This window comes from Electrona antarctica (assembly GCF_951216825.1).
Source record: "Electrona antarctica genome assembly, chromosome: 4".
Classification (NCBI taxonomy): Eukaryota; Metazoa; Chordata; class Actinopteri; order Myctophiformes; family Myctophidae; genus Electrona; species Electrona antarctica.
In genome coordinates this window covers 34,432,074-34,447,747 of record NC_136809.1, presented here as the reverse complement: position 1 = coordinate 34,447,747, position 15,674 = coordinate 34,432,074, and the positions used below count along the sequence as shown (strand labels likewise).

The 15,674-nt window shown below is 41.6% G+C and overlaps 1 protein-coding gene across 1 annotated transcript in view; it reads left to right on the top strand.

Annotated features, from left to right (window-relative positions):
* Positions 1 to 15,674, top strand: part of ncapd3 (non-SMC condensin II complex, subunit D3) — a 40,161-nt gene that overhangs the window by 24,149 nt on the left and 338 nt on the right. Inside the window, exons 19-34 of the mRNA XM_079498188.1 lie at positions 262 to 371; positions 898 to 1,005; positions 1,544 to 1,658; positions 1,760 to 1,837; positions 2,689 to 2,927; positions 3,711 to 3,790; positions 4,482 to 4,619; positions 5,253 to 5,386; positions 7,992 to 8,203; positions 9,555 to 9,665; positions 10,155 to 10,298; positions 12,289 to 12,365; positions 12,774 to 12,865; positions 13,475 to 13,519; positions 14,046 to 14,108; positions 14,947 to 14,998. Coding sequence (XP_079354314.1) covers positions 262 to 371; positions 898 to 1,005; positions 1,544 to 1,658; positions 1,760 to 1,837; positions 2,689 to 2,927; positions 3,711 to 3,790; positions 4,482 to 4,619; positions 5,253 to 5,386; positions 7,992 to 8,203; positions 9,555 to 9,665; positions 10,155 to 10,298; positions 12,289 to 12,365; positions 12,774 to 12,865; positions 13,475 to 13,519; positions 14,046 to 14,108; positions 14,947 to 14,998 — 1,798 coding nt within the window. The remainder of the gene's footprint in view (positions 1 to 261; positions 372 to 897; positions 1,006 to 1,543; positions 1,659 to 1,759; positions 1,838 to 2,688; positions 2,928 to 3,710; positions 3,791 to 4,481; positions 4,620 to 5,252; positions 5,387 to 7,991; positions 8,204 to 9,554; positions 9,666 to 10,154; positions 10,299 to 12,288; positions 12,366 to 12,773; positions 12,866 to 13,474; positions 13,520 to 14,045; positions 14,109 to 14,946; positions 14,999 to 15,674) is intronic.

Here is a 15,674-nt window from a genome sequence, read left to right as displayed (position 1 = left end):
TTCATGAGAATTCCATTCATTTGAAAAGAAAGAGAAACAGAGTTCCCACTGAACTTATTTACGAGGTTGTCACTCATAACTTCAGATATGCCCATTTTATTGCAGCCCACGAAATGTCCAAAACTATGGATGTTCGCTCAAAGGTCCTATTGTGGATTTGGCGTAACATCTGGCTCTTAGTCTTAATGCTAGCTCATCATTTTGTCTATTTTCTGTTTTGTCTCTTGTTTCCCTCCTCTCAATCTCTGTCTGTCTATCCAGAGGACATCTTGTCCTGGTTGAAGGCTTTTGACAAGCCATTAGAGGTGATCTCAGCCAGCCTGGAGACTCTGTTCCAGCTGGGACGCTGTGAAGACGTCAGAGACACACAGGTTGGTACAGGGTTGAGAAAAGCTGGCCTAGAGCAAGTGTTCCCAAACGTTTCAGGCCCTGTTGCACATAATTAAGCACATAATATGGGGACATCCACAAAATAATTTGGGAACTACATCCTGTTGTACTTTTGAGAGGGGAAGGTTGTCTGTTTTGTATGAAACACCTTGATTCTGTTGCTGTTACAAATGCACTTGCTTTGCCTTGTTGAATTACTCTTGGTGTAATAACAATTCTGAACACGTGTGTGTGTGTGTGTGTGTGTGTGTGTGTGAGGGCAGAAACCTCTTATATCCATATAAAATACCTAGTACTTGATCATACTGTAACTACAGCGTCGCACAAAAGCATAGCAAAGGTAGCAGATCCACAAGCTCGTTTTGAGTTTATAGATCTGCTATTTTTGAATTTGAATAGGTTTTAATTTGAATCCTGAGAAGTAACCGTTTGGGACATACAGTATGAGGTTTCCACCCGACGGAGACGATACATCTATAGGGTTAAAATGTTTGTCGTCGACCACAGGCCTTCCTGAACCAGTACTGTGGAGAACTGGTGTCACTGAGTGAAGCTTATTTATCCAGCATCATCCTGAGTGAGAATGGAACCGACAACCTCAACGAGGACCTGATGGTAGGAGACCCACTGGAACTCATTAATGGGGCAACAATTAATCAAACTATTTATATTTTTGAGGGCCCTCCTATATTTAGCTATAGTGTAGATTTGCATCTTACCCATACAATTCCCATTGACAATGAATGGAGAATTTGTCATATGTGGACGAGCAAATCGTCTATTTTTGTCCTACACAAAGTTTAAATTCCCATTGACTATGAATGTATGATGTACGATGATAAGAGTGCCCCTCACTTCAGTCACACGGGTGTGATTTTATTTTTTTATTTTTTTAAACGCACTGCTTGACAAATCTAACATTGGGACTTGGACATACAAAAACAATTACAAAAATCAGTTGTGAGATTTTATTTGGCTTTAATCCACAAAGACATACAATGCTGTACACTCCAAATTACTATAGGCACGTGCATCCGTGAAACACGACTGCCCAGAGATCTCTTTCTAACATAAAAGGAACAAGTCGAGTCAAAAGAAGCAAATAAAAAGCAAACAAAGCAGACAAAATAGAGTGCGATTGTTGGTTCCACAGGTGAAGCACCTCCATACGCTGGGTGTAGCTTCTCTTCACTGTCCCTCCAAGATCAACAAGAAGATTGTTCTCCTGGTAGAGTCCATCGTCAGCACACGCAATAGCTCACAGCCAGGTAGGGAGGGCTCCTTTTTTAATTGTTTCATTGTTTTTATTTTGGTTTCATTGTTCAGCCCTAGTTTTTTGTTGTTGATGATGATGATGTTGTGTTGTCAGGCTTTGAAGATTCTGTCTTGAACTTCAATCCAAAGTGTCTTCCTACAAAGGTCCGAGCTCATGGAGTCATCACTCTAGGTACACCAGATACACCTGTCTCTCTGTCTCTCGGTGTCTGTCTGTCTGTCCGTCTCTATATTGGTCTGTCTCTACCTTTCCCTCTACCTGTCTCTCTACATGTATTTTATTAGAGTGACTTGTCGTTTTTGAGGGGCCTATATATGGCTTTAATGTTTGTTTTTCAACAATGTTTGTTTAAGAAAACGCCATAGACAATAAAGAGAAATCTAATGTTTGTTTTGAGGACATTAGCACCCGTTGCTTAAACAAACATTATGTTGTAATTGATGTAAGATGATAAGAGCGCCCCTCACTTCACACGGGTGTGATTTGTTTTTTTTCTTTCTGTAATTTTTAGTAAATTATTGAATCCTTTAAAGTAATGGACATATGATCTATCCACCCGACAGACGATATGCAAGGGATAATGTATGATACGGCGGTGGTAGTTGAAAAATAATGACACCTATATAATGACACCTATACAATTGAATGAATGAATGAAAAACTTTATTCCGAACATGATAAAAAAAATGTAGACAAAAGTCAAAGAATTAAAATAAGTTCAATATAGAACAAATAAAATAATATTCCCAAAACAAAAACACCCCCCTCGCATTTGAGGGGGGTGAAGGAAGGAAGACAGGTTCTCAATCAAACGCAATTCACGCGTGCAGTTGACGTGCAGATTGCGTGCACTGTGAGAATAAATGGGCTTCAAAATAAAAGCAATGCAGTTTTAGTCCACCCATAAGGTAATTAGAAAGTATTTTCAAATTATCAAGTAATCTTTCGTGGGCCGGTCAGAGTCAGCGGCCCGTGTGTGTGTGTCCCGGTTTTATTGGGTTAATCGATGAACTCCCCCTCAGGTAAGTTCTGTCTCCAGAACGAGGAGCTGACCAGGAGGCACCTCCCGGCGTTCAGCATGGAGCTGGAGAAGGGCGAGGAGGTGTGCGTGAGGAACAACGTGCTGGTCGTCCTGAGTGACCTGTGCGTGCGCTACACCAACATGGTGGACCGCTACGTCCCCAACATCTCCGCCAGCATCAGAGACCCTGAGCCCATCATCCGAGAGCACAGTCTCACCATGCTCACCAGCCTGCTGCAGGTACACACACTGCGAAATCCATCCCAGAAAATAACTAGTTTACGAAAGTAACCCTAGTTTTATAACAACAAGCGAGATGGCTCACTACGGGGTTGGTGACATCCATGCTTTTTCGGTAAGCACGGAATGCACGCGTTTCGCTGAAGACTATACGTAGGTGGTTATCAAGACTAACGTGGCATTCGTGCCCAAGAACCACCTGGCCACCTGTGTCCCGGTGGAATTGGTGGCTTTCTGTCCGCCTCCCTTTGCCTCTGAGGAGGACAGTAGGAGGCATAACCTGTGCCCGGTGAGGGTGTATATGGACAAGACTGCAGACATGAGAGACTACTCAGTTGTTTGTCTCGTGGAGCCCCAGGACTTTGGGGAAGTCTATATCGAAGACACGACTCTCCCAATGGATAGTGGAGGCCATAGAGTGGTCATACTCTAGTAAGGGTCTGCACATAGAGGGCTATCTAAGATGTTTAATAAAACTACAGTTGCATAGTACACACCCCATGAAGCCTTGAATTCATGGAGATGTTTTTGTCCATTTCTTGAGCCAAGAATTTGAGGACTGGGCGGCTGGTCGGTAGGAAGTCTCCTACCGACCAGCTGCCCCGTGCTCGAATTGAGTCTCCGCTGGTAATCAAATGATTGGCTCAGGAATGTGACAAAGACAAAGTCTCCATGAATTCAAGGCTTCATTGGGTGAATAATTGATGGAAAACAAGTCATTGTTAGGCTGAACTACTCCTTTAACTCGGAAGAGTGTACAAATGGACCGTGGTGTATTTACAGGAGGAGTACATCAAGTGGAAAGGCTCGCTGTTCTTTCGTTTCATGGTGGCGTTGGTGGATCCTGTTCCAACCATCTCAAGGTGACTGTTACTAATAATATACAATCAAACACCCATTGAAATGGATGTTGTGAGATGGAGGATGACTGATTAAGCAGTCACACCTGGCCTGAGTCAAACTAGAACTGGACTCAGAGCTGGGTGTGGCTGCGCACCTGATGTGCATGGACTTGATCAGGCGCCAAATGTGACCTAGCTGGTCACAACCCAGGGCACGGAAGGACACAACACAGGGCAGCTTTCTTAAGTAGATTGGTTTATTCCTCTCCGTTCAAGGAATAATGCAACATACAACAATTTTACACAGGAGAGCAGATGGATCTCCACTGTCTGTACAGAGGCTCTCTCTTGAGTGATTTATCCTGTTGTGCCTTGATCAAGTCCATGCACATCAGGTGCGCAGCCACACCCAGCTCTGAGTCCAGTTCTAGTTTGACTCAGGCCAGGTGTGATTGCTTAAATCAGTCATCCTCCATCTCGTGTGTGTGTGTGTGTGTGTGTGTGTGTGTCCGCCCGTGTGTGGGTGTGTGTCCGCCCGCCCGCCCCACAGCATCAAAAGTAGCCACATTTCGTGGTTAAGGCGCCTTCTGTATAATAGTCTCTAATGTAGCATGGCGGGTTCAATTCCCGAGCCTGCCTCCCCTTTTCCTGTCAATCTACACATGTGATGTGTACAGTAGCCTGTGCCTAACTGGTTGTCTTGTCTTCCCAGTCTGTGTGAGTACTGTCTGCTCCACCTGCTCCTGAAGAAGTGTCCAGTCATGTTCTCCCAGCATTTCATCGAATGCATCTTCCACTTCAACTCTTATAGCAAACACAAGACCTACAATAAGTTCTACCAAACTGAACGGTAGGTATGACACCTTCACAACGATACTCATCCAATCAAGTCAGATTTATTCATAAAGCAAAACAACTCATACAAATACATTATTAAAAGGAAACCATACAATCTGCCATATCGGTGAATAAATCAGAGCCTGAACTTAAAAGATTGAATGGAGGAAGCAGATCTGACAGGATGGGGAATGCAGTTCCACTAGTGTTCCACTGTCTAGACGGCAAAGGCGCATTCAATTGAATGGAGCTTTATTGGCATGTGAAAACAAACGTTTACATTGCCAAAGCAAGTACAATACAATAAAAAGAGTCACCCCTGAGTTAAGTTTAGTGCTGGGGACAGCTACAGTAGTAGCCCTAAGTCAGCTGACCTGAGGCACCTGGAGGAGATAGTTGGAGGGGTTAAAAGATGAGCAGTGTAGAAGGGGCCAGCCCCTTTAAGGCGGGTGGGATTGCATGGGATGATTATGAGGGCATGGATGACATTCTCCAGGTCTTAGACACAGCATGACACTGTTCTCCTTGAAGGGACCCCTCAGAACTCTTAAGTGTGTGTTTGACCGTGTTGTTTCAGAGAGGAGGCGCTGTTCTCCTTGAAGGGACCTCAGAACTCTTAAGTGTGTGTTTGACCGTGTTGTTTCAGAGAGGAGGCGCTGTTCTCCTTGAAGGGACCTCAGAACAGAAGCAAACGTTTCCAGATCTACCGCTTCCTCCTGCAGCACTCCGACAACGTCCAACGCTTCAACATCTACCGCAAGATAAACGACACTGTACTGGGTAAACACTTACTCACACACACACACGCACGCACGCACACAATGCCCATTAACAGTGTCCTGTCCTCAGTCCGTGTGTACTGTGTTCTCATAATGCTCAAGTTCAAACTAGAAGCGACAAAATGACAATGATGCCTAGTCATTTTGAATGGAAGCCAACAACATTTTGAGTTTAGAAATGAAAAATTATTCAAAAATGGATGTGCAAGGTTCGTGCTATTTTAGAGAACCACCGTTCTAAATCCTCAGTTTAAAAAAGAAAAATCACACCCGTGTGAAGTGAGGGGCGCTCTTATCATACATCATCTCATCCGGCCAATGAGAATTTGCGTCCTCACCTTCATCTTCAATGTTTGTGTTTACACAAACACTCAAAACTGTCCATTCATTGCCAATGTCATTTTAAAGCCTGCACAGACACACACACACACACACACAGGACATGGGAGGGGCTAGCGCCCCTCAACAATAACAAAGACTGGATACACTGGTGTCTCTTCGAGTCATTTAACTTGAAACGGTTGTCATTGTTTACAGTTAACCTTAATACAGTATGTGTGTACACTCCCAGCAGGCTCAGGAAGACCCTCTTTCCCCTCATGGTGACGTTTATTAACATGCCTCTTCACCTTTTGGTCTACACACCAAAACTGCCCATATTTTTCAGTTCAACAATAATAATAATAAAGAGCTGCAAGCAGACCTTCCGTCTTGCCCGCTTCCCACTCTCCTCAGATTAAGGGCGACCGAATTTGTGTGACGTGAGGGGCGCTCTTATCATCGTACATCGTCATGCATCATCTCATACTGGACAATCATATTTTACGTCATATTTGGTGGACATTTTACCTAATTTCTCCTTTAATTGTTGATGGCAAATATGAGACGTGTGGGGACAAGATGACGTACATTTTCCCTCTGTCAATGGTATTTAATGTTTGTGTTGCGGACATTTTGTGGGGACAAAAGCTGTATATAGAAGGGCTAGCGGCCCTCAAAATAACATAATGTTGCTATAAACTCGGCACAAAAGGTTTGGAAACTTTACTTTGGTCGGTCATAGCCTTATTACTGTGGGAGAGTGCACGGTTATTTTTCCTTATTACTGTGGGAGAGTGCAATCATCCAATCCTATAAGCATCTCAAAACGGGTGAATACCAACCATTTGCCATTTTAGCAAAAACATGTTGGAGGCGCTACCCACACGTTTAGCTGTGTTGTGTCATTCCAGGAATGCCCGATCCTTACAAGCTATATCTCGTTGTAAATGTGACTAATCATCGATTAAAAACGACGTAAAATACAATACCAATTGGCATTAATATAGCTGCAAGCAGCGATAAGGCGGGACCAAGAAAGAAGACAATACGCAATAAGAACAATATGCACAAATAAGACTCACGAGCTGAGTTGTTAGTACCTGGATTTGAACACACAACCTTGTGGTCCGAAGGCAAGAGCTCTACTGACTGAGCTACACGGAGACATCAGTCACTATACTACATTGTAAACAGGAAAATCAGTGTTTTGGATAATAGTGTGTGTCCTGGTTATGTTTCGCTGTAGTTTTTCTCACATACAAACTTCTCTTCAACTGGGATTTCAGATAATGGTCCATACATTGCGTGTAGAATGTTTCATCATGCAAATTGCTCAAAAAAACAGGCAGAAAATGAGGTATAAGCATTCTTCAAACTGCTCAAAATGGCGGAAAATCTGAGGGCGGAGCTTACTTGTCAAAGTGACAGATGTGTTCCCCATGAGTCAAGGAACATGTGGAAACAAGTGCCATGAATTTTGGCCAAACGAAGCATGAGTTAAGCCTGTTCAAAGGTTTCATTTTCAAAAAATTCCTATAGCGCCCCCCTTTGGCCAATTGGAGTAAGACTGCTTTCAGTGCTATTTAGCATGACCCTCTACATACTGTAAAGTGTAATAAGCAAATGACACTTCATGTAGGTATTAGGTGCAGAAGAAGTAGTTTCACAAAACCGCAATTTTCATTGGCTCATAAAAACTTCATTTTTTTCACTTAACAAAAATGTGCTACGATTATTTGTCCGTATAGGTCCAAAGTTCACGTGTAGAAGTTTTCGTGCATTTTGATCAAAGATCCTGGGAGCAGATACATTTTAACTGTTTTTCATATAATTCAAAATGGCGGGTGATCTAAAGGTCAGAGGTCAAAAGTCATGAGGTCATGTTGATCGGCATGAGGAGACACACATGTGTGTCATTGCCAACGGTCAAACGGTTCATGAGATATGCACATTCAAAGTTAGCATTTTCAATTGAGTGCTATAGTGCCACCATTTGGCCAATGGTCATGGGCTTTCGCGAAAACCGACTGCACGGTTCAGCCAGAACAGCTATTTTTGGCGGAAGGAGGAGAAGGAGAAGAAAAATAAACACAAAAGCAATAAGTGACCAAAGTCACTTTGTGACTTCTTGGTCCCTTAATTAAAGGGGAGAAATAACCGACCAAAGTTATGTTTCTGAACTTTTTGTGACTGACAGATGGTTTCCTGATTTTAACGGGTTAAAAATCCAAACCAAATGGATATAATTCAAAGCGTCAATGATCCTGCTTGTGTCCTCTCATCAGTGTGTTTTGCGGACGAGGAGCTGGCTCTGGATGCGGACGGCGCTGATCTCCTGTCGGAGATGTTCGCCGTGCTGAGTCTGGAGGAGATGAGGCTCCACTCCATGTTCTCCTCTGTGGACCCCGCCGCGGCCAGGGGAGAGGAGGCGGATGAGGACGCCAACATGGCCGTCCAGGCCGTCGTGCAGGCCGCGCAGAACAAACTGCTGTCACGGGTAAATACTATATTCTACAAAAATGTCTTTTTCTTTTTTACAGTTTTCTGAAAAACGTATTCAGTGGTGCTCCCCACCAGAAGAATATTTGAGTTAATAATATTAGTAAATCTTTGAATAAATATTCTTTAATGATTAAAAACATTCAATAAAAAAATCAACAGCTAAATTTGAAAATAATAGTTAAAAGCTAAGTTGACATACCGTAGATGCGTTTCACCAGGCAATCAATTAATACCTTTCCAACCACTATCAAGTATTTCATACAGCTTTGTCCAAATATCCAAACTAATCCCTTTAAGGGCTCTATTTCATTCATTGCAGGCTCATTATTTAACTGAAAGGAGGATTTAAGATAAAAAAGATATATGTATATATTTTTTTAAGCACTGATCTATTCCTATAAATCCCACGGTTACCCTCGCCTGGGATCGACCCTGATTCGCTGCGTTCTGTGGATTTGTATTTGTCACTTCGCAAATCCACGGAACGCAGCGAATCATCCTGCATCTCGGGCTACGATTACCCATATTCCATTATCCAACGTTCAGGTTAACTGGTATACAGATGATATACAGTACTAATAGAGCAGACACATAATGACATGATGATTATGTTTGCACATTTCCTAATAATGATGACTCAATCACCCTTGTTGAGATTCTAACTCCCTTTTCTGTGGAATTTCTTAACCTCTTCCCAGTAAATGACAACATTGACACATTTCCACGGATCAATGCACAAGTTTAGTGCACTGTTCTGTGGAAGAAAATACAAAATCTTCACTTTGCTACATTACTAAATGCATGATAAGGGAAAGTATGAAATGCCTTCATGGACCATCTGTTGAAAACCCCTGAGTGTTTGTTCAGTAATGGGGATCTCCAGCTAGGTGGGTTTCACATTTTCAGCCAATCAGGAGAAAGTACCCATTCATCAGCTTACATTTTATAGTGTTCCAGTGTTTATTCTGTTCATTCCTTTGTCTCATCGTCATCACTTCCAATTCCACTTGTTTATCCCGTGTGAGCTCTCTTCTGATTTTCTATTCACCAAGCGCTGGAGAGATGAGGACACCTATTACTGAACAAACACAAGAAATATCACTTACCCTACCTTTAAAAAAAGAATACTAATACATTTATTGTTATGGTATGTTATGCAGCCTTAAAAAATAAAATAATTTTTTTTTTTTATATATATATAAAATACACACACACACACCCCTTTTATATCGTCTTAGCCTAAGGCCTTTTGTATAACCATCTTATTTGTTGTCTGGTAGAAGGTGTGTGTGTGTTCATGTCCAGTGATGGTTGTCTAACCTACATTTTGATGATGTGGTCAACAGCTGCAAAAGAAGGCGTTCATGGAGAACATCATGCCTGTTATCATTGAATTGAAGAATTTAATGGAACAGAAGCGCTCCCCTGTCCTCAGAGATCTCATGTCCTACCTCCAGGTAATGAGTCCGTGTCCATGGAGATTTATAGTTTGAATGGATGTTAGAGTAGACCATGGATTAGACGCATCCATTTATATTTAAAACTAAATCACACCTGTGTCAAGTGAGGGGCACTCTTATCATCATACATCACATTCCATGCTCAACCAATCAAATTATCACAAATGTCATTCCAGCTAATCACAATTTGCGTCTTCACTTTTCCGTCCTTCTTTTGTCTTCAATGTTTGTGTTTACACAAACACCAAAATCTGGGCATAAGATGGGCTAGCGCCCCTCAAAAAAAAAAACGTCATGCATATCCCCAATCTGAACTTGGGTAGGTGCTGAGCAACAAACGGTAAATGGAGGAAAAAATATATATACACCCCCACACTGAGGGCTCCAATGCGACGGATGCTTTCTTGCACCACAAAAAGATTCCACTATATATTAAACATAACATCCATTCAGACAGTAGACTGAACAGGGTCTCCTTATCCCCAGGTGAACATGAAGGAGCTGCGAGATGAGATGAAGCAGTTCTTCTCTGCAGATCAGCAGCTGATGTCAGAGCTGGAGTACAACCTGAAGATAAGCGAGAAGCAGAACCAGGCTCCTCCGCCTGGCTGTGACTTAACCCCTTCCCCGGTGAGTGCACACACAACCCATTAACAGGTGGACAGTCACCGAGTAAATGTACTTAAGTACAGATTCTGTTGATCTGTACTTTACTATTATTTGAATATTTTTTTATACTTATTACTCTTACTCAAGTACATTTCCCAAGGCATATTATTTTACTTTTACTCAAGCAAATTTCTAGGAAGGCTGTACAGTACTGAGTACTTTTAGGTTGGCTGTTTTTTGAGGGGTGCTACTCCTACAATGTCTGGTTTTCAGACATGATGCTATATGTAGCAGCCAAGTCTTTGGATTTAACTTTTCTCTTCACCCGTGTGAAGTGAGGGGCGCTCTTATCATTGTACATCATCACAATGTAAAATAGACTGTCATTTGCTCAGACACTATGACATAAAATTCTCCATTCATTGTCAATGGAAATCTAATGTTTGAGAAAAACGGGTTAGTGTCTATTTTTGTCCTACACAGACACTGACGTAAAATACTCCATTCATTGTCAATGGGAATTTAATGTTTGTGTGGACAACATTAGACAATAAGCCAATTTGCTCAGACACTATACGTACAATTGTCCATTCATTGTCAATGGGAATTTCTATAGGACAAAAAATAGACACAAAAATATTCATCATATTCATCATATTCATCAACTACATATGATGTAAATTCTCCATTCATTGTCAATGGGAATTTAATGTTTGTGTAAGACGAATCTACACTAATAGCTGAATATAGGAGGGGCTAGTGCCCCCTAAAAAAAAGCAGGCCCCCCGACGTCATGTGGCAGCCACACTGGATGCCCCTCACTTCACACAAGTGTGATTTTTGTTTCTTCCCCACTTCTGCTCTCACACTAGCTGTGTCTGGGTCTTCCACCCTACCACCCTAAATTATCTCGCTTGTGTTCAAAATGTTAAGAGGGGACGATCGGCGCAATCAATTCTTATCTTTTTCTGTATTGTATCAAAAAAGGAGCGTATAATCCTGTTTATAATAAGCAAGCACATCAGTACATGCAGTGCAGGTGGTTTCATATAATAAGCAAGCTCATCAGTACAGGTGGTTTCAGAGTTGCGTCTCTGAAACAAGAGTTACCAGGTCCTATAAAATAATAGTGAAAAAATTACAGCAATTTGTTGATTTTTATAAAATTATATTAAATTTACTTTTACTCAATACATTTAAAAGCAAATAGTTTTTTCTCTTACTTGAGTAACATTTTGACTGAGCTGCTTTTACTTAAATCTGAACAACTCGTATTTGTACTCTTACTCAAATTCTGGGGTCGAGTATGTCGAGTTGAAATGTTCTTTTAAAAAATGAATGGCAGCAGATGCAAGCTTTGAGCTTAAAATATAAACTGACAGATGCTTTCCTGGTTTTAACTCTATCTCTACCGCTAGCTGTTAGCATAAACCCCAGTTCCAGGGCCCAGCATACGTTCACTTTAAATAGTCGGAGTTTGCCCGCCACCCCGCCCCCCACACACTCGGAAGCTTTCACATGGCGGCAGCGTCGCGGTACAAAGGCACAAATTAAATCCAAAATGTGGATGGCAGAAAATCCACCAAGGACAGCGATCCAAGAATCCGAGTTATGGCGGTTTGAAAATCCTCCTTTCAACTGCTTTGCACTGTGAATATATTTGCAATCCCATAGTTGTAACGGTGGGGCGTTGCTATAGGAACCGGACCAATGTTAAAGGCTTCTGTAGGCATCACCATTATATAGAGTATTCGTTGGGGTACGAGGCCATAACGAGGCGATCTACTGGATGCAACGTAACTGCTCTTCAAATGCTCCCACAATACATTGTGAAATGTATCATAATTTATCTGCCATAGACTGACATGCTCACCGATGTGATCGTTTTAGGCAGTATCGGCAGCTATTCTGATACTGGTATTGGTATCGGAACAACTCTAACCTGAGCCATTATCTGAAAGCCAGTGTTCTTGCGTTACCCTTATAACTCTACCCTGCATTTCCTCTCCAGGCTCCCAACGTGCTCACCACGCTTCCTGTTTTCGCCACACCACAGCCCTTAAGACCTCGACAGACACAACAAAATCGGTACTGGTAACGTTTGATATCCTACTTAATGAACACATCATATTTAGAGGTTCAAGGTTGTACTTTATTGTTACATCAATGGATAGTTATGTATTTTATTTTATCTTGGCTAATGTTCACAATTGCATCGGAGAAAAAAATAAATCTATACATTGAACACTGCATCCATCCATTCAGACAGTAGCCCATTAGACACATCCAGTCAGACAGACAGTTTCCTTCTCGATGTCCCTATTACAAATCTACGCACCATGGGGGACCGGGCATTCTGCTCGGCAGCACCGTGCCCGTGAAACAGCCTTTCTATCGATTTAAGAGCACCGCAGACCCTGGACTCTTTTACAACAGGCCTAAAAAGCTTTTTATTTTGGAAGGCCTTTTCGTGTTAAATTGTTTCTTTCATTCCAGGCGTTTCTCCCTTCCTTTGGCACTTCTGGAGGGAGCGAAGCGGAAGGAAGCTGTCGATGAATCAACCAGGAGAAGTGATGTTCAAACACGAGGTACTGTTGTTGTCTCTCTCGCTGTCATGACAACCAGGTACTGCCGTCTATCTGTCTGTCATGACAACAAAAAGCAGTAAATGCGGAACTCCCCATGAGATGGACGAATTGTCGGTGCAGCCACCTACTGTAGCTGCGTATGGTTCCGTTCCGTCCCCAGTGTAGCCCGGCCGCAACACCAAAATGTTGTTGACCGTTAGCATTAAACGGTGCTTGCCTTTCCAGTAATTAAATAAATCGTTAAACATGGCGCCCACCCTGCCTACCTAGCAGAACTTTAGACTCCTGTGAGGGACAAACCAGTTGCTAATTGCTATTGTTAGGGGAATGAACATCGCAACAGGAGGCTGCATATCGTTGTCGGGCAGAAACACTGCATCTCCATATTTCAACTTTTGAGCGGTGCTAACAGCTGCAATGTGTGCCTTGTGTCTCAATTTGCGCGTGTCATTTTGTGTATTTTATGATTTTTATCTAATGATAGTATGTATTGTAAGTAATTATTGAGTGCATGTTTGAAATTAATTGTGTTAAGTTATGTTTTCGGTGCTCGATGAGTATGAAATGACAATGTTTCCAGGTTCACTGAAATGATCCATTTTCTTACAGTAATGTCCAAAAGAGCAGCACTCAGAGCCATCAGCACACCTGCCGGTAGGTCATAATTAACCGTCAACAAAGGGACTTTAGCATTCTGTATGTTTTCATAATGTCTGTTTTCATGTTCAATCGTCCGAGATGCAGTCTGAAAGCTTGACAGGTGTGTGTAGTTCAGATCATAACGAAGGTCAAGTTCAAAGAACTACGGTGTTCTGTGGGGTTCTGTTTTGTGTTTCAATATTTTTTATTAAGCAGAAAAAACAAGACCTGGACAATACATGAACTTATGACACATGGGCACAACATACGACACTTAACCCATTCTGGGTGGGAACCCCCTTCTGTAACAGTTTTTTTTTTTTTTTTTACTTTCTCTATTAAACACTGAGGTTCTCTGGGGTTCTGTTTTACCAAACTCCCTTCTCTTGTTGTGCACCAAACTGGCGTCACAGGCACGGCTGGTGTTATCCACAAGATGGAAATGTATTAATGATGCATGATAGCTGAAAAAAAAGAAACTACCAACATCAGTAGTAGTAGTGATTATTAATACTTGAACCCTCCCTGCTATGTGTTTCAGCTGGATGCTCTGATGTGACGTTTGGTGACGGATTCAGCGCCATCTTGAGTGACATAGACTCCAGTAAGATTCCTGTCGCATACTCACAGTACACGTTATGTTCTTAACCCAAAGACCCGAGGCCAATTCTACAAAATGTCTTCTAAATCCAAACAGTTTTCTGGAAAAACATATGTTGCTAGCCTATAACAGTGGTTCTTTAATCTTTTCATGTCAAGGACCAATATTTGAGTTAAAAATGTTGATTTTACAAATATAGAATTAGAAATTGTCACTATCTTTTTTTTTTTTTTAAATGGCAGGTCTACGAGCTCACAATCTGGGAACCCATCAGCAAAAAAGGAAAAACAGTGCCCTCTGCTGTTTGTTTCCTTGAATTGTTCAGCTCATAGTGCGTTTTCCCGATTTTAACATGCCGACTGCCATGAATGGAGATCTTTCTTTTAATGTTTTATATTAATTCAGTTCAGTGAGATCACGCTATTCTACTGTCTGTCAGCATCTCCGTGTCTAGGAGATAAACCGGAAGTGGTTGGTCTGTCAGTAAAAAGGTTGACTTGAATAATAGCCGAAATCTTAACACCCTTTTATCTCTGATTCTAATCTCAACGAGCTTTATTTACTTTTGATTACAGTTGCGTCGTTGTGCGCGGTTAAAAAAATATCATGCCTCGGGTGGTCCGATCCTCTTGCGAGATTGTCTAAAGAAAAACTGTTATGCTTTGCAAATGTGTAAGCTCTATAGTACTGTTCTAGTCAATGGCCTGAATATGCAGTAATGCAAATTAAACATGACTTGCAGTCGATTGACTGAACGTGGTTTCTGCATGGTTAACATGCAAGTAAGCATCAGTAGCAGATGCTATGGGCAGGTTGTAAAACACTCTCCTCCTTAAAACAGGTTCAGCAGAAACTGAGGGAAGTCCATCCCTAAACCTGTGCCAAGACCAGCAGTAAGTGGCAGTTATGTTGTCTTTATGCCTGTTAGGGGTGGTTTTATACTGACCTCAGACCAGCATTAAGTATCACTTAATATGTAGTCTTTGCCTGTTAGGATTGGTTTTGTACTGACCTCAGACCAGCAGTAAGTATCTTAAAGCTGTGCTTTTCATGCTAAGAACCCACAAGTTCATCTGTATTTGGCCCTGGACTCTCAGAGGAGAACATTTGTGTTTCAAAATAATATTCAAAATGATTCACTTTGAAGATTTTTGTTTTGCTATTTTTTTTTACACAGCACCAATGAGATGCAGATCGAGTAGACAAACATTGTGCCATCTTTATGGATTCAAGTTCTCAGTCGCCACAACTGACTTCAGTCATTTGGATTTAATGGAAGCCAGCATGTTTTTCTATATAATATAGAAGCATGTTGCACAGCAAAAATAGCCAATCTACAAGCTCTCAATGTGTCTCATTCTATTTTAGGTTAACAAAATAATAAGAATAATAGAGCATTTGAAGTGGCCAAACTAGAACTAATATGTTCATAAGCATTTTCCAATTTCATAAAAGCAAGGTTAAAGCCTCAATCTGTGATTTCTTTATTACTAAAACATCATCTTACATATTGTGTCAATTGTTTAGGAATCCGTGCGGCTGGGGTTTCTATTTCATGTTAGGACTTGG